General features: G+C 42.2%; 4 protein-coding genes and 1 long non-coding RNA gene across 15 annotated transcripts; 2 read left to right on the top strand and 3 right to left on the bottom strand.

The window, feature by feature from the left end:
• Positions 1 to 521: 521 nt before the first annotated feature.
• Positions 522 to 11,066, top strand: LOC105274442 (selenide, water dikinase). 3 transcript variants are annotated; one of them, XM_026970896.1, is made up of 7 exons: positions 522 to 1,153; positions 1,944 to 2,048; positions 2,178 to 2,439; positions 2,530 to 2,720; positions 2,890 to 3,134; positions 3,448 to 3,596; positions 10,021 to 11,066. In XM_026970896.1, exons 1-7 carry the CDS (start codon positions 1,129 to 1,131, stop codon positions 10,259 to 10,261), a joined length of 1,218 nt encoding a protein of 405 aa, XP_026826697.1. In that variant the 5' UTR covers positions 522 to 1,128; the 3' UTR covers positions 10,262 to 11,066. The 3 variants fall into 3 exon arrangements, with proteins under 3 accessions (XP_026826697.1, XP_011328880.2, XP_026826696.1); XM_011330578.3 differs by lacking the exon at positions 10,021 to 11,066 and having other exon boundaries at positions 868 to 1,153; positions 3,448 to 4,590; XM_026970895.1 differs by lacking the exons at positions 522 to 1,153; positions 1,944 to 2,048; positions 2,178 to 2,439; ... (1 more) ...; positions 2,890 to 3,134; positions 3,448 to 3,596 and adding exons at positions 7,800 to 7,938; positions 8,194 to 8,634; positions 8,777 to 8,979; positions 9,104 to 9,243 and having other exon boundaries at positions 9,344 to 11,066.
• Positions 4,740 to 5,345, bottom strand: LOC109611543. Its single transcript, XR_002193964.2, has 2 exons — positions 4,965 to 5,345; positions 4,740 to 4,877 (listed from the first exon to the last, which is right to left on the bottom strand). It is a non-coding gene; the product is annotated as an uncharacterized LOC109611543 (long non-coding RNA).
• Positions 6,185 to 7,719, bottom strand: LOC113562233 (telomerase Cajal body protein 1-like). Of its 5 annotated transcripts, none has more exons than XR_003406746.1 (3): positions 7,454 to 7,555; positions 6,635 to 6,868; positions 6,185 to 6,553 (listed from the first exon to the last, which is right to left on the bottom strand). XR_003406746.1 is itself a non-coding variant. In XM_026970902.1 (3 exons), the coding sequence occupies exons 2-3, from the start codon at positions 6,642 to 6,644 to the stop codon at positions 6,339 to 6,341; spliced, it is 225 nt and encodes a 74-aa protein (XP_026826703.1). In that variant the 5' UTR covers positions 6,645 to 6,868; positions 7,587 to 7,719; the 3' UTR covers positions 6,185 to 6,338. The 5 variants fall into 5 exon arrangements, 4 of the variants coding, with proteins under 4 accessions (XP_026826703.1, XP_026826701.1, XP_026826702.1 ...); XM_026970902.1 differs by lacking the exon at positions 7,454 to 7,555 and adding an exon at positions 7,587 to 7,719; XM_026970900.1 differs by having other exon boundaries at positions 7,336 to 7,460.
• On the bottom strand, positions 10,410 to 13,665 carry LOC105274447. 5 transcript variants are annotated; one of them, XM_011330598.3, is made up of 5 exons: positions 13,517 to 13,665; positions 13,053 to 13,181; positions 12,381 to 12,833; positions 11,974 to 12,126; positions 10,410 to 11,732 (listed from the first exon to the last, which is right to left on the bottom strand). In XM_011330598.3, the coding sequence occupies exons 2-5, from the start codon at positions 13,053 to 13,055 to the stop codon at positions 11,442 to 11,444; spliced, it is 900 nt and encodes a 299-aa protein (XP_011328900.1). In that variant the 5' UTR covers positions 13,056 to 13,181; positions 13,517 to 13,665; the 3' UTR covers positions 10,410 to 11,441. The 5 variants fall into 5 exon arrangements, with proteins under 5 accessions (XP_011328900.1, XP_011328891.1, XP_011328908.1 ...); XM_011330589.3 differs by having other exon boundaries at positions 13,410 to 13,657; XM_011330606.3 differs by having other exon boundaries at positions 13,074 to 13,181; positions 13,410 to 13,656.
• A 306-nt stretch (positions 13,666 to 13,971) lies between these two features.
• Positions 13,972 to 17,224, top strand: LOC105274488 (mRNA cap guanine-N7 methyltransferase). The gene is made up of 8 exons (XM_011330670.3): positions 13,972 to 14,332; positions 14,631 to 14,805; positions 14,914 to 15,118; positions 15,298 to 15,554; positions 15,672 to 15,853; positions 16,191 to 16,403; positions 16,475 to 16,683; positions 16,764 to 17,224. Exons 1-8 carry the CDS (start codon positions 14,277 to 14,279, stop codon positions 16,841 to 16,843), a joined length of 1,377 nt encoding a protein of 458 aa, XP_011328972.1. The 5' UTR covers positions 13,972 to 14,276; the 3' UTR covers positions 16,844 to 17,224.
• The last annotated feature ends 403 nt before the right edge of the window (positions 17,225 to 17,627 follow it).

Consider the following 17,627-nt stretch of genomic DNA (forward strand, 5'->3'; position numbering starts at 1 on the left):
TATATTCTATGCAATAATTATTTATAATCTATTTAAGTTTATGAAACAATTGCGCAAGAAACGTTTTGCAAAAAGGAGAAATGAGATGCTTATTTCGTTTTAACCTACCAGTAGAAACTTGATTTAGTATTTCCAACCTGTACGTTTTATCAAATAAATTTATCGCTATATCGTCGTCTCTCGACGTAAATATTATAACTGAAATATTCAATTTTCTTTTCACCTGGGTATCCTCCTTCACGGTACACAGATACGCGAATGAATCGTCGTTGGAAAATCTTTAACCGGCCGGCTGAACTCGTCCCGAGTCGAGTGTATAATCCCGGCGACAAAGGACGCGGCGCAGTCGAGGACGGTGGCCGGCACGCAACGCGGCACAGACCTGCGGAACTGCTTGGCCGGCGCGAAGCCAAGTGCGCGTGCGCGCGTTCGAAATCGACCAATCGCCGGCCGCGACTGACACCGTGGCGGTGGCACCGTGGGGGCTCGCTCGCGCCCTCGCTGCCGCCGTGTTGCCCGTGGTGCGTCCATTTTGTCGACGCGTATGGTCCCGGTTAGTCGACGCCGGTGTGGCACGGTGTATAATTCCCATTTGCTGTGAGTTCGCGCGGGAGATCCAGTGGCTGTCCTTCGGCGGCGTTAACGTTTGCCGTTCCGTGCACTCGTCCTGGCGCGCATCACCAGGAGCGTGTAAACTCGCGCGAGCGACGACGACATACGCGAAAAGAAAGGAATTCACGATCCCGCCGGCGCGCCAGCGTAGCAACATCGTGAGACTCGTGACCAGGGGCCAGCGGGGGTCAGCAAAGGCGTAAAAGCGTACACCCGGCTGATCACCGCCTCGCGACGAGTCGCGGATCAGGCAAGATGGCGGAGCTGCAGGGCACCCCGGTGGCACAGGACGCCCTGGCCGTGGCGCAACTCGAACTCGAAGGGAATCCGAACGCCTTGGCGCTGCGGAGACCGTTCGATCCGGTGGCGCATGATCTCGATGCGTCCTTCCGCTTGACGCGTTTCGCCGACCTGAAAGGATGAGGGTGTAAGGTCCCTCAGGAGGTTCTTGGGAAGCTCCTTGAGGGACTTCAGGCCGACGACGCGTCTGCACAGGATCACGAGCATGCCCACTTTATGCATATGACCGTACCGCGCATCGGTGAGTGAATTCCGAGAGAGATAGCGTACATGCAAGAGAGAGAGAGGGAGAGAGCGAGCCCCCTGTTGCGGCGCGCTTGGGAGCCGACATCTTTGGTCGCGGCGTGCATACTCTTCTTTCTTCTCGTTTTCTTTTCGTTCTCTCGATTGGCGTAAAGAGCATCGTTGTCCGCGACAATAAAATTTTCTTTTTGCCTCGAATTTGCCATTGCCATTGAAGAAATGATTCGATTTTATTGCACGCCCGTTATCTTTGTAACAATAATTTGGAATACGTGTTATAGTTGGGACAGTCTTTCCTTCTTTTTCTTGTTTCACGCAGGGCCCGAGGGCGCCGCAAGGCAGCCCTGCCGTAATGTCGCAACATGTCGTCTCCCGCCCAATTTCTCCCACGATGCTGAACGTACAGGTGTTCTCAACCTGAACGTTTCAATTGTCCTTTTGCGAATTTGGAATAACAGAAATTATAAATTTTATTTTTGCTATTGAGTAACAAATATACTAGAATGCTGGTTGCTCTTTATTTGCGTTTTTATAATTAATTATTATTTATTAAATAGCTTCTGCAAGTCCTTTTCATGAATATTTCTGTGAATAAAGTCTTTACACTTTTTCGCGGGTATATTTTATTTCATGTCATAATAAATTACATCAAACTTATTAATATATTTCATTGTTCATCTTGAAAAATATATATTATTCGAAATTACATAAATTGTATAAAAGTTTATACTTAAAAATATTTCAGTTCTCTTGAATGATTTACCAAAAAAAATGTCATAATGTTTCAGGCATTGGCATGGATTCCTCTGTAACGCCACTACGGCACGGTGGACTCAGTTTGGTGCAGACTACAGATTTCTTTTATCCACTAGTCGACGATCCTTACATGATGGGTAAGAAAGCGAATGGCAAGGAAAGCCGAAAAGAGAATTCGCAGAGTTTCGCAAAGTAGAACCAACAGAATCAAATTTGCATTGGGTGTGTCGTTTCGTTTCCTCATTGTCGCTGGAGATGCTTTTCAGGTAAAATCGCGTGCGCCAATGTCCTCAGCGACCTGTACGCGATGGGTGTCATGGACTGCGACAACATGCTGATGCTGCTGGGAGTTAGCACGAAGATGACGGAGAAGGAACGTGACGTCGTCGTACCCCTGATCATGAGGGGATTCAAAGACTCGGCCCTAGAGGCGGGTACGACAGTAACAGGCGGCCAGACCGTTGTAAACCCTTGGTGCACGATAGGAGGAGTCGCCACTGCTATCTCCCAAGCAAACGAGTACATCGTGTACGTATCTAAATTGTGGTCTATCCGTGAACGAGAATAGAGGACTAATTGCGAGCTAATCAAATGTTTTAACGTCCAATTTTGATTTAGGCCAGACAACGCCGTCGTAGGAGACGTGTTGGTGCTAACGAAACCACTTGGCACGCAAGTCGCGGTGAACGCGCATCAGTGGCTTGATCAGCCGGATCGCTGGAACAGAATCAAGCTGGTGGTGAGCGAGGAAGATGTGCGGAAGGGTTATCAACGTGCAATGGACAGCATGGCCAGGCTGAATAGGACAGGTATGTAACTTGATGCAAGAGGGTGCTCAATAATCCGTTAATTATAAGAAATTAATTACTATCAATAACGAATTGTCAACTAATGTGCAAAAAATCAGTTTTTTATTAATATTAGAATTGTTTTTGTTGAATTAATCGAGATTAATCGTGAGCACCATCGGCTTTTCAGCTGCTAGACTGATGCACAAGTACAACGCGCACGGAGCAACCGACGTCACCGGTTTCGGTCTACTCGGGCACGCTCAGAATCTAGCCAAGCACCAGAAGAACGAAGTATCTTTCGTTATCCACAATCTGCCCGTTATCTCGAAAATGGCGGCGGTAGCGAAAGCGTGCGGCAACATGTTCCAGCTGCTACAAGGCCACTCGGCTGAGACCAGTGGCGGTCTGCTTATCTGCCTCCCACGAGAGCAGGTCAGTAAACCGTCTTATCAGGCCGCGTCGCATTATGAAACTACAGCTCGCTGCTCGCCTGCTGATACAGTAGGGCATTTTCTGCGTCGATCAGTTGCTCTAAAGAACGGCAGGTAGAGAAACGGAGATTTGTGCTGCGATACTGAACTGTCCAACGTGATGCTTTAGTTTCTCAAATCTCCTACATTCGCACATTTGTGCAACAAATGAGCAGCCGAGTTTGAAATAATTCCCGCCTGCAAATTTAATCGCACAATTACGCGTAATCTTGAGATACATCAAAATTTACACAATGAATATGTTTGAAAAACAGGCGGCGGCGTATTGTAAAGACATCGAGAAACAGGAGGGCTATCAGGCTTGGATTATCGGCATCGTGGAGAAAGGACTACGCACCGCGAGAATAATCGACAAGCCGCGAGTGATCGAAGTCCCGGCTAAGGAGAAGGACGGTGAACTCTGGTAAAAGAACGAGGAGAAGAAACCGAGAAACAGCCGATCTCGTTCTCGATTATACATACGTTTATATAACTTCGGCAACAGCACATACACACTCGACGAGCGCTTCTAAGTGCACTATGTACGAAAAAGAGTTATTTAGTATCTATGTCTGTATTTTTCTTAGGCGACTCGATTATCCGCGAAACGTTATTATACCCCGATCACGCTATGATTAATCCATATATTTGACAATGAACGAGTGAAATTGGAATTTGAGCATGCAATTCGATAATCGACTCGTTAACGAGTACCGTGTTACTTTTTTTTTTTTTCAAAGTACTTCTACTTGCATTTTGTAGATCAGCGATGCGATTTCTTTTTTTTCTGTCCGTCTTTTATGTTTCTTTTACTTGTATTAATATCCTAGTAGAGTTTAAACTGGTCTCCTGAGGACATGATATTTTGCGAATGAACATTGTCTTATATCGAGCTAGTATAAGTTTAGTATTTTAAAGATCGAGCTGAGGGGTAGCACTAGGTTCTCAGATTAGAAAGCTTCAAAAACCTCCACGCCCGATGAACGAACTCTCAATGTCGGGTGGCAAGTTTGGGTGCTCGGTATGGCTGGCATGCATGAGAGATCCGTCTCTGGCAACGGAGATGTATTTTACAGACTGCTGAACTTGAAACTTGTAGGTCCGCGTGACATTGACACATCACTGTACATACGCAGTGATGCGCTCAATGAACGACGACAAATTGACGAGAACATTTTATGCGAGTAGTAATGAGGTTGCGACGCGCGCTTGTATTTTCATCAAATGCATAATCTAAGAAACTTATGTAGATTATCACCACACACATACATACACACACAGAGAGAGTCCAAAAAGTAAAGGCCTTCTAATTGTCTCTCATATACATACGCTTTGAATGATTTTTGGAGAAAGGAAAAATTGAGCACAGGCCCTAATGTTGTATTACTTTTTCATAAATAAAGTGCTACTTTGTCAATAACATTTGTGGACTTTTTTGCGACTTGTTTCCCCACAAGAGAAGCCTCAATTAGAATTACTGAAAATTTTCTGATCTTTCTACGTTTTGAAAGCGCTTGGGATAAATGGACTATAGCTATCCAGTTTAATTTTAAATTATTTTCTCAGATGACGTTCGTGAAAATTTTTATTTTCATTTACGTATTACTCCAAATACGGTCCACTCGGTGTTACAAATACTTCAAAACACTTTCTAGCCTGTGTCACGGACGTTGTCTGTGTACGTGACCAGCCATCCCCTCTACTCCTGTGAAAATATCCCATTTCGAACATCAACATATCAACGCACCTTTTTAACGTAATTGAAAATTCTCGATATAACCATTTTTCTTACAAGATAGTGTTACGTCGTTACGCGAGTGTACATTAAGATCTAAAGTATTCTGAACAGGTGATTTGGATTCTCGATCTGCATCGATACCTCGGCCGCAAATTCAGCAAAATTATTGGAATTCATGGAATTGTCAGAATTTTCAGCTTCGAAGTTCAATAAAACTTTCATAAGTGTTTTCCAATTTTATATATGCGAACGATATTTTTCCTATTAATTTAACATTTTAGCAATTGATCGATTTAGAAATAATAATTATATAATTTTTTAATGGAATAAATGTGCCAGTCGGAAGGGTCGTTAAAAGAAGTTATTTATTATTAATAATTATACCATTTCTCCGTTGTAAAAAGAAATAAAACTATGGAATATAAAAATATAAATTACTAATATCCTAATATACAGGGTGTCCCGGGTTTTAACCGACAAACTGCGGGAGCATATTCTACTAGTGGAAATAAGAAAAAATTCTTATATCGAATTTGCTTAGAAATGCTTTATTACAAAGTTATAAACCAATATTGAAAAGAAATATGAGATAAGTAACAACGGAACATAGTGTAGAATTTGGAAGGTCCAAGATGTTTATGTTATGTGTATTCACATGTATTCATGTTCACTATGTTGAAACGATTCAGTATGTTGTTACTTTCACAACAGTAGCTGTTAGATTTCAATCGTCGTGTAAACTAGCAATTACTATCAGAACGCCAAAAGTGTTTTCAAATGAGGAATACACCGATATTCATTTCGTGTACGGATTCTGTGACGGAAATGCACGAGCTGCCGTACGAGAGTATCAACGTAGATTTCCTAACAGGAGAGTACCAGATAGATTTAAAGCAACGAATTACTAATTCAGTTACTGAGATGCAACAAAATTTTCAGGAATGTCGTATTGTAACAAATTCTGTACTACGTCGATGTCTAGCTTGTATCGATGTGCAAAGACAACATTTTGAAATGCGTTACTAAATCATTGCGTAGATAATTTTTATTTTTGTGAAAAAATCCGTTGTTACTTATCTCATATTTCTTTTCAATATTGGTTTATAACTTTGTAATAAAGCATTTCTAAGCAAACTCGATATAAGAATTTTTTCTTATTTCCACTAGTAGAATATGCTCCTGCAGTTTGTCGGTTAAAACCCGGGACACCCTGTATATTTACAGACGTATGAATGCTAATGACAATAACTCTGTATAAATACATATGATACATACAGACTGTTCTGTCGCTTATTGTCAGTGTTGGCAAAATTGTCCTGTCCTTTTTATCCACAAATTCTTGGATAAAGTCAGCACGAGTACTGTCAATGATAACGGAGGCACAAAATCAAGTATTTACAGGTCTGTTTACAGTCGCGTGATGTCTTGTCAAAGGGCCCCCCATAATTTTACGCTGTTGTCTCTGTGCTCGGTCTTGATACCACATTGTCCGAAACTGGTTGCTACTATTGGTAAAGTTTTGTGCAAGCTCCTTCCATTTATACAATCCTCAGATAATTTTATCTTGTACTTTGGGTTCAAATTTTCACCGTATTCCGTGACGTCTGGCAGTTCCCATACAGTAATATTTCCATCAGTACCACCTATGGAACATATAACGTCGATGGATTAATGAAGCATCGTAGAATGTGCTTGTTCAGTTACATAGTTACCAATTAACTAACCAGAGATCATCTGTTTGCCATTGCACGTAACGTTAGACTGTATCCTTTGATTGGTATCCGATTGTCTCCCCTCGAACGAATGAAGAACGTCACCAGGATTACGGAGGTCCCAGCGTAGGAATTCGCCGCTCTTTCGACACGCGGAAAACAGTTTGGTCTCGCAGGAGCTAAATTCGACTTGCGTGACGCCGCTCGCGGTCTTGAAAGTGCACGATGGTGCGTCCTTGTACAAACCTACGGACAAACGAGGAAACGTTATTTCACTAGCAGTTGTAATCAAAATACACCTATTATTATTTTATAATTAAAAGTGTACGTGATGTCCGTGGACCGTTAAATTTTCGTCGGGCTAACTTCCCACAAAATTTTCTTTAAAAAAAAAAAAAAGTATTAGCCAACAAAAATTTTAATTAGGCCAACAATAACCGACAAACGACCAACAAACGATTCGTAAAAAAAATTAAAAAAGTAAAAGTTGCCCGGCTAACTTCCCGGAGCTAGAAAATAGAAAGTGTTTCGAAGCATTTGTGGCCAAGTGGACCTCCATCATGTAACATAAAATTCGTTCTTTTAAACTACACTGTTCCACATTTTCTGCATTCCAACTACGTAATAAAACATTTGAGAAACAGGATAGAAAGTACATGAAAAAAGAAGAACATGAATTCTTTTGCCTAAATTATTTTACGCTGTAGGTTTACTTAGACTAGGTTAAGTCAAGCCACACGCAGGTTATCTTTCGCGCGATATATGTGCGTCGGCACTTTGATTGTTTGATTTAGCCACTCGGGACGAACACATATGTGCCGTGTTACTCACATATGGCACTCCACACATGCACTCGCGTGAGTCGCGCGCGACCGTTTAAAAAAAGAAAAAAAAACAATCATAACCTATCCGTGTAATAGCAGGGACGTGTGTATCGATATCCGAGGACGTCTTATCTCCCCACCTTGCGAAATGGAAGTTTATCGTGTTATCGCGCTCGTTTACGTTCGGCGTTGATGACTAACCGATCGAGCAATATGATGTACATCACACTACTTGTCTTCCGTCTCAATTTCCCATAAAGCTCGCCATAATCTCGCGAATCGCGCGATAGTACGACTTACGATTTACGGAGTTCCGTGTGCTTACGAGTTTGCAGTAAATCGGGGAACGTTGATGACAGTGCTGCTTGATGAAAATTCGAGGGATGCGACTGCGCTATTTAAAAAAAGTAGTGCAGCCTTATCGTTGAAATGATTCCAATAATCTCTCGAGCCTTTTTCGAGACAACTACGATCGATCACTGGCCATCTTAGGTAAAGTATGCCTGGCATTATTATTCGATTCATTTCATTCTCAAGTCTCCTTCAGTTCTCCATGAAATACATATCACACGTTTAAAATGATAATAGAGCTTATATCGATTTTCCACCAATCGATTTATATTGACATTAATATTTATCCATTAGCAAGTTTTCATTTATTATTATATATTTTATTTATTTTATTTATTATTTTCTTCTTTGTGTCTGGCTCTATTCTCTTACATTAACTTACTTTTTCTTTTCCAGGTAAAAATTAGAACTTCCATCGTGACAATCGTATGTCAAGACAGAAGTATGCGGTAGACTTGCTGACTCCAAGAAAATGGCACAGGATTCGATGGCGCTTTGCCACAGAAAGTCCACGCGTTGCATGAAGATTCCATTGAAGTCCAACGAGCAGATATACCTGATCTTCCTTTTACCAGCAGTGATCAATTGTCTTATATACATAGTACACTTCTCAGCTGATCTAGTGGTAGCTATTCAACACTTCAAGGAGGAGAATCCGATATGGGGAAGCTGCACTCTTGCTATTATGTATGCCCCGGCGCTCATGTATTTCATATTAACGGTGTCGAGGCCAGATTGGTGGATGACAGATGACGATAAGGTGTCCAAAGGTGTGCTTGGCTGGTTCGCGTTGCAACTATGCCAGCTTGCGGGATTTGTGTTGTACGTGTTGTACAGGTATGGCTCTTTCTTCTTTATTTTAGCGAATTCACTCGCTAGAATTTTGCATAATTTGTAGACGCAAATAGGACACAACACACGTGTAATCAAAGTTAAGGAATAAACATATTTACATGTGAAAATTGATACATTTGTGCAGGTACGCAGGACTGATTGTACTCTCGGTGGATGCCATATCCTTATCTGGAGATGCGAGAGTCAAGACGCTAAATGCAGCTGCAGCACCCGCAGCCATTGAATTGTACTTCTTCCTGCAAGCTTGGTTCCAGGCCGCTCCGCAAGCTATTTTTCAGACGCACTTACTCTTCAGACAGAGTTCGGTAGCTCGTAGTTATCAGTCGGGTGAGCCAACAGCCTTTTACAGAAATGTTATATGTGTATTATCTTCTTTTACATCATAATTATATTATATTTTGATAATATAATACTTAAAAATAATGATGTATATACGATTTGCTTTTTGTAGTGACAGTACAGGTGCTCTGCATCACCATGTCCATCATGATACTGGCCATCCAGACAGCTTCCTTCCAAAGATTTGAAAGCCAGCGTGTGAATGGCAGGAAACTGCCGTGGGCGATGTGGCTGAAGAAATACTGCGTCGAGGTATACACGATATATTTCAAATAATATTATTTATATACGTATCTTATTATATTTATTCAAAAAAGGTGTACTAAACGTTGTTGATTCAATTCTGGCCCAGGAACTGAACAATGTCGAGGAGAAGGCGCCGTTACAAGCATTGCCCGCTCCGTCGCAGGAAGACAAAGCAGACAACGCGCCGAGCGAGAACCCGGCGCCTTCGGAGAACATACCGCCGGCGAGTACACCGCCGCAGGAGGATCATCCGGTTCCCGAGGACGAACGGCAGCTCGAAACTCAACCGCATGCAGCTTCCCTGGAGCGTCAGATTTCCGTGACGCCGCCATTACCGCCGAAGAACGTGCACATCACGCCGCCGCCGACGCCGCTGCGCGGCATCACGACGGTCGTGCCGCTTCCGATACCGGACACCCCGGCGCCCCCGCGTCCCGATTCCGTCCACCGCGAGGAGGAAGCGAGGGCGTCGACCCTCGAGTCGGGTCAAAGACTGATGGGCAGCGAGCAGAGTCTAAAAGTTCCTAAGCGGAAGTATTCCGAGAAGGGCCTCGAGGAGGACGATCCGATGGGGAAGTTCCTGTCGTTCCTCTGGTGGTTCTTCTTCATCCTAGCGCGCGTGCTCGCCATCGGCGTAGCCTACGAGTTCTACCCGAGCACCGTGCTCGCGGTTCTCGGCGCGCACTACGCGATCATGCTGATCTACATCTTCTACTACTCCAAGTACTACGACGCGATCACGTTCGTGGTGAACCTGTGGCTCGGTCTGGTCTACATCTTCAGCCTGATCGAGTACCGGATCAAGTTCAAGTACGCCGGCTGGTGGACGCTGCCATACTACGCGTTCGTGGTCGTGCAAAACACGACGCTGACGTTCATCTGGTTCGTCCACGCCGACTGGGAGGGATTCTGGTACGCTTACATATTCTGCGCGATTCTCGTCAGCATGGTGCTGTGCGTTTCGTCGTCCACGGTGTACCATGCAATGTTCAAGCCAAAGAAATGCCGGGTCTACAGCAGCTGACGATCGCTGGAGGAGGCTCTGCCTTTTGGATAAGTCTTTCCTTCTCTGAGAATCGTACTTCCGTTTTTTTTTTTTACAGTACATTACATTAGCAGTTTTTACAGCTCTAACGTACAGGTTGTGAATAAATCGTGGACACGACATGCTTGAGACATTGATAATGAAAAATTTATTGACAATTTTCGACGATTCATTTGCAGCCTGTAAGTGTTACTTTTTTAACTTTTGATAAAAGGCTTGCCTTGCTGTGTTCAGACGTTTTGAAAACAGTATTTTATGCAGTCATACGCAGATTCATATCGTCGAAAGTATCGTATATTTACGAGTAATCCCTATATATTACAGCTGATTGCAGTCTTATGCTAATTAGAACGTTAATCGTTGTAAAAAAAGACTTAGGCCCGGTTGCACCAACGTCACTTAACCGTAGCCTAACTAAAGGTAAGCGACGTTGCAACCAACTTCGGGCCTTATAGACGTAGTCACTATTAGGCTGCTGCCAAGAGTTTTGCCGCATCTTGCCAAGCGAAAAACAAAATGTATAATTTTGGAATAATTTTTACTACTGGAAGTATAATAGTCAAAGGCATTGTTTCCCTTAGGATTTATGAACTCGTCGTTTAAAACAGCTATAAGTCATTAAGTTTAAACATCAAGTAGAAAAGTGGCAAACTTCTTGCATCAGTCTAATGTTTTGGGCAGCATGTTCTCTTTAACTATACACATGAGAATATTTACAGTGTTGTACACATTTACATAAAGAAAGCAGCATAGCCACGTGACCGCTTGTACATAAATTTTTTAAGATAAACGAAGTATCTAAATGTCCTCGCCTTCATCTAAAAATCCAAAAACGCTTCTCACATCTAAAGTCATTATATATGTACACACATATATATATATATATGTATATAATACAAGATAGAAATCTTTTTGTCTTTCAATAATGTTAGAACATAATCTAATCGTGTTCAAAGTAATTGTCCATGATCCATGCATTCGATCGCAATGCAATCTTCACGTACACACACGCGCGCGCGCGCGTCATGCAACCAGCCAGACGATTCTATTCATCATACTACATTAATTGCACCGCTTGTCGCTGGTAATATTCCACCTGCTTGAATAAAATGTTGTTCATTTGCGACTTTCCATGCCGCAACTCGCGCAACATCCTCTCTCATACATGAAGACTCGAATCTCTGTGAAGGTTGCCGAGCTGAGCCTCGAATAAAATGTCATTCAGCAACTTCTCGGCTATTATTCGTTGTTCCATCGTCATGCTCCTGAGCTTCGCGGCGACGTTACGGCCGATCGCATCGTACTCGTCCTCCATCACGAACGAGTTGTGCTGCATTTTCAAGGACACGTTTGCCGGCTCCATCTCCTCGGACTGTCGGCGTGACCCGTCGTTGTTCCAATCTGCGGGTTGCTGACTGTAGGACTCGTCCATCCCGGCCATGGATTCCTCCTGTCGTCATATTGACAAGTAATCGAGAGTCGATTTCGAATTTTCGGATAACTATTTGCGTGACTTAATTTATAAATCTCAAATTTGTAAATAGATTTATTCACAATTTTTATTACCTTTGTTAATTAAACTATGTGATACCAGTTTTAATACTTTTCCGCACTTGGTTCTCACGCAAGTGCACGGAGCGACGAAATTACATTGTGAACGGTAAAAAGTTTGAACAAAAAACCTTACTCACCATTTTGCAACGCTTCCTCTTTTGCAATACCACGCGTTTCATGCGTACCACTTCGGAACATTTATCCGGCGACGTCGAGTCAACGTACATCATCGCGGGTTTTCTTTGATTTGATTTACATCTTATCTTGTCCATCATGAACGGGTGCAATCGCTAGAAAAGTAACAGAGTTGACATGGAACAGTGAACAAAACTACTTCCATTCAGATTACCATGATTTGCAAACTATACATTATAAGCGAAAGGACCAGCGAGAGTTTAAGCGCGATACCGCAAGCACAAAAACGCTAAAAAGGGATTGAATGAAGTACACCAACCACTATGCTTCGCTTCGCTCTCGCTGGTCCCTCTCTCACTGCAGTAACTCCACGTTTGACGAGCCTATTGTAACCCGGATCATAATTTACCTTGATATGACTTAGGAAATTGCCTGTCGACTTCAGATTGCCGTTCAATAGCTTCTGGCACTGCAGGCAACGCACTGTAACGTTTGAGTTCTCCACCCTCGTTACCAAGAAGAACTCTCCGTCTAGAATTGCGGGCAATCTGACAGGAGTCAGGTTGCCTTGCTGAGCATTCGGCTGTGTCACCTGCTCCGCTTGCTGCTGCTGTTGTTGCAGTGTCGATGTGTCATTATCCTCTTGCACCTGAAGCTGTTCTTGTGATGGTGTCTGATCATTTACAGACTGAGCGATGTCGTGTTGATGATTCGTGGTGGTGATCGCAGGCTCGCTGTACTCAAATTCCAGCTTGTTTTCATAGCTCTGCGCGGGGAAGCTCTCCATAATAGTGGAATGCATGCGAGCCACAGTCCGATGAGCAGATTGCCCTTGAGAGGTCACTGTTTCCAAAGTAAGTCCCTGCAGGAAATTTCGAGTCTGTCTGAGGAAGGAGTAGGAACGCGAGCTCTTTGTAAATCTAACAGCGATCACATATTTATAGCAACATTATTTATCTTGGATTTTTATTGAACTTTAGATAAGCTGCCAGATAAGAGCGTCTCGTGCGGTGTATCTAGATCAGATAATAGATGAGAACGTATGTATATGTGTGTGTGTGTGTTTAGAAATTTTAGATACCATGACTATTCTGTTGCCTACCAACTTCGTTGATCAACCTCGCATTCAGCTACGTCCGGGCAATATTGCACAAGGTATCCGTACTACGGCAGCGAGCATCGCTCCACGCACCTCTTGCATCGATAAGAGCTGAAACAAACGATTGCTCTCAATAAGTTTGTAGTCTCTAGGATCCGCGTTCGTATAGTGGCAACACTGTGGTAAACAAAACTGCTGAAGAAACCGTTTTACGGTTCTCTGTCAAGTGACAGAACCGTGTCCGCTGATTTGTAGCCTCCAATGATTATAATTACTGCACAATAAATACAATAATTTCTAACACTTCGAAGATAAAAAAAAAACAAAATTTACACGTACCGAGTATCCGATCTGATGACACAGTCCGTTATAACCAAACAGGTATTTCAACAATTAACGATTTGCAATGCGAGGTGTCGTGTAATTGTTGGTCACGAAGAACTCACCACTGCGTGAACAATTAATAATAATAACGACCGGAACATTAATACGGCTACGCTCACAGGATATCTATTAAACTTAACCTAAACTTGTTTCAGTCATTCACTGACTAGCTTACTGGCTGGCTCATTGGCAATACTGGAGCTAGTGCAAAGGCGCATTTGTATTAGCTCCAGTTTTACATTCATAAAAAACCTCGACCAATCATGTATGCAGAATGCAATATGACATTTCAGACTTATGATTGGTCGATTCTTCAACGTTGCTTCGATTACATGGGCTGTAGTCCAGTTAACGCTACAAATGCGAAAAACACTTTCAATCCTTTTTCTTCTTTCAACGAAGAAGAAGGATAGAAAATGTTTTGTAGCATTCGCAGTTCATGAGAACGAGCCTTTATGGTGCAACACTTTCTGCACTAAACGAAACGGCTGTATATTAAACATTGAAGAAAGACAGAGAGAAAATACAGATGTAAAAAGTGCAAAAGAAAGAACGAATGTTTGCTTTGGACAGAGAGAGGAAGAGAGCAAGCAGCATCATAAGTCTTCATCTTCATCAGTCTTCATGGTCTTCGTCTTCATGGCGTAACGTGCGTGCAGTTAGTGCGTCGGCGGCATGAGATTTATTCGATTTTCCAAGTGCGCCGTCTACAGTGACAAATCGTGGACGTTCCTCGTATTTTTGACGCCCTGAACGCGGCACCTTCTGTCTTGTGACGCGTGTTTCTTTCATTTTACGATTTATATATATCGAATCGTCGATATGTCGGCACTTTGCGAAAGTAAGACTAGAGACGAGACTGGGGGACAGGATGCCAGGTACCCTCTGTTCATCTCTGCATTCCTCGCGATTCTTTATTTATGTATCATTTTTATCATTACACTGCACATCGTAATTGTACAATTACGTTCGTGATAAAGTCTCCAAGTTTGTAGCTGTAATTGTACTCACAGCTCAATAACTCGTCAGTTGCATTGTCATGTTTGTTATGTTTATACTATGCACACACACAGGCACACACACACGTATTTCTTAGCTCAAGTTTATATTTCGTTCATCTTGTGTGAGAATAATGTGAGAATAATATTATTTATACAACTAAAACAATGTTTATAGTGACACAGAAGAATCCGCTAGTTTAACAAAGTCAGAGGTCTTACCGGAAGCAAGTAAAGATATGGAGAGTAAGGGTTCAAAGGGTACGCAAAGCAGGAAGCACAAGCTGTCTCCTGATCGCGAGCGAGCATCAAAAATAGCAAAGCAGGACGTTGATGCAGATGTCTCGTCAGCTGTATGTTCTAAATCTTTTTTTTTATTTAACACTATTAGCGAGCATGTCATTTAAGCGGTACAAAAAGATTGTAATTTTCATTTAAATGATATGAATTTTTTATCACAGAGCACGAGCGTGCCGTCGGATCTCACGACGTCTGGGAGTAACGAAAGGAAGAGCGACACATCCGATGTAAAAACAGTGACAGACAATACTGTTTTAGTGGCTGATCATTATAACGCATTGGAGGAGAAAGGCCTCTCACAGAGGAACAAGAGTCGCATTGTGTACATGAGGAACTTCAACAATTGGATCAAGAGCATGCTTATAAGTAACTATTAATTTATAATCATTTATCGAGTAATTAATTAAAACAACTATAAGCAATTGTTAAAATTCACAAATGCAGAGAAAACATGAAGACACTTTTTAGCAACATAAAAAGAAGTACTATAAGTTGTCTATTGTGCTGCTTACGAGCGATAAATTTAACGTTTTATTATTTATCAGATGAATATATAGTCAAAGTGAAGCAAGGTAAGAGCTACGGTGCCTCGCTGAGAGTGTTGGACATGTGTTGCGGGAAGGGCGGTGACCTTCTCAAGTGGAAGAAGGCCAACATCTCGCATCTGATCTGCGCGGATATAGCGCAGGTGTCTCTGGAACAGTGTCAACAGCGGTACAACGACATGGTGAACGGAAAGGCCTCCAACAGAGGCTACGCTCCCATTTACACTGCGGAATTCATAACGGCTGATTGTACGAAGGTAGAAGATACATATCTGCCTTGAACTTTTCTCCGTTAAGCGTCGCTCGTATCTTCGCAGCATGTAACGAGACAAGCGCACTCGTCAACGGAAATTCGTTAATCAGGAATGTTGCAGGTTCGCTTGAGGGAGAAGTTCAAGGATCCCAGTATGCAGCTGGACTTCGTCAACTGCCAGTTCGCGTTTCACTATAGCTTCGAGTCCCTACCGCAAGCAGAGTGCATGCTGAGAAACGCCAGCGAGAGCTTGAGGCCGGGCGGCTACTTTATCGGAACCATTCCAGACGCGTACGATTTAGTGTACGTTGCTCGGCTTCTCTCTCTTATTATTAATTTATTCTCTTATCTGCTTTTCAAGTGTCATAAATCTCTCCTTCATTTATTATAAAATTCATCGCGCATGTATCATCGCGGTTCTCTTCCAATCGGACAACGAAAATGCATAATTCAAAAGCCACAGCCTCTAGAATTATGCAAATAATATAATTATACATTTGCGAATTGCATTTTCTGTAATTTCAATTCAATTTTATCTGTTTTGTATATCGAAGAGAAGATGCTTTGATCCTTTTCTCGATATGTAAAGTTTTGTATGAGAAACGGAGAAGCGTGGTATCATCATCCTCTGATAATACAGTTCTAGGTGGCAAAAGTGCGACGGGAACAAATTCGGCAACGATGTATTCAGCATCGAGTTCTTGTGCGAAGATAAGACGGAGGCACCGCTTTTCGGTGCCAAGTACAACTTCCATCTCGATGGCGTGGTCGATTGCCCGGAGTTCCTCGTGTATCTGCCTACTCTGCGCAAACTGGCGCTGAAGCATGGTCTCGAGATGGTGATGTTCGAGAGGTAAGAGACGGATATTGGCTCTCGGAGCCAATTCATACATTTATTTTAATCTTTAAATTTTTGTCATTCAGGTTCGACGCTTTCTACGAACGTTACAAGAATGAGGGCAGGTCCTTGCTGGGGAACATGCAGGCGCTGGAAACCTATCCGCCCTATCACGAGACACCTCTACTCGGTGATCCCGAGCGGGACTATCAGCACGCCGTCCAGTACATGCAGAATCTGCCCGCGAACCATCGCAAAATCGGCACGTTGTCGCAGTCGGAATGGGAAGTTACTTGTGAGTACGGAAATCTCAATCGAGAATTCAAGAGAGTAAAAGAACAAAAAGAACATAAATAAATGTATTTGCGTTTGCAGCGTTGTACGCGGTTTTCGCGTTCCAAAAAATGAAAACGATCTGGAACAGCGAGGGGAAGCCGGAGTACGTGAAGTCGTGAAGTCCTGCGGCGGAACTAGAAATAGGTCAAGTCTTGATAATTTTACAAATCGATTGTACAAATGAATTTGTTACTATAGAATAATATTATCTCCGTGATGATACTTGTAGGAAATTGCGTTTCATAGTCGACAATCATGGAAGATACCAATAGCACTGAAAACTTCATTCAGATCAAATGCAAGCTTCTTATTATGAATCATTAATTTGATGGCATTTTTTTACATGGATTACATTTCCATGAATTACATGGATAAGTATGTTGTCCAACGTACAATTCTAAATATTTTGTGATGTTGATGTTTTAAACAGGTTTGCACAACTATAGCCAGAGAAATGTATCGTCTCTTCTGATTAAATTATCATTATTAACATAAATTTAGTTACATAACTTGTTTCTATCAAATTATTACATCAATATGCAATTATACTCTCAACGTGATTAATCACTATAAATTATTTATGAAAATAGTATGTAGCAATAACAATATTAATTAATTTACATTTTGCAAAAATAATCACACTGAGATTATCTGCGGATTGATGCTACAAATACTTTAAAACACTTCCTTTTTTTATTGGAAAGAAGGAAAAGGATAGAAAGTGTTCCAAAGAATTTGAAACACGGACAAAAAGATTCAATTTCTGCCACGTTTCAAACGTTATCGATAATCGAGCGCAACATTGATCCAACATGAAGTTAAATCGGAATCAACGTTATCATTTATACTCACGACAGCGAGAATCAGTAAAATCCAAAGTGCGAAACAGTTAAAAAATTTTCG

The sequence above is a fragment of the Ooceraea biroi genome, chromosome 7 (genome assembly GCF_003672135.1).
Source record: "Ooceraea biroi isolate clonal line C1 chromosome 7, Obir_v5.4, whole genome shotgun sequence".
Lineage (NCBI taxonomy): Eukaryota > Metazoa > Arthropoda > Insecta > Hymenoptera > Formicidae > Ooceraea > Ooceraea biroi.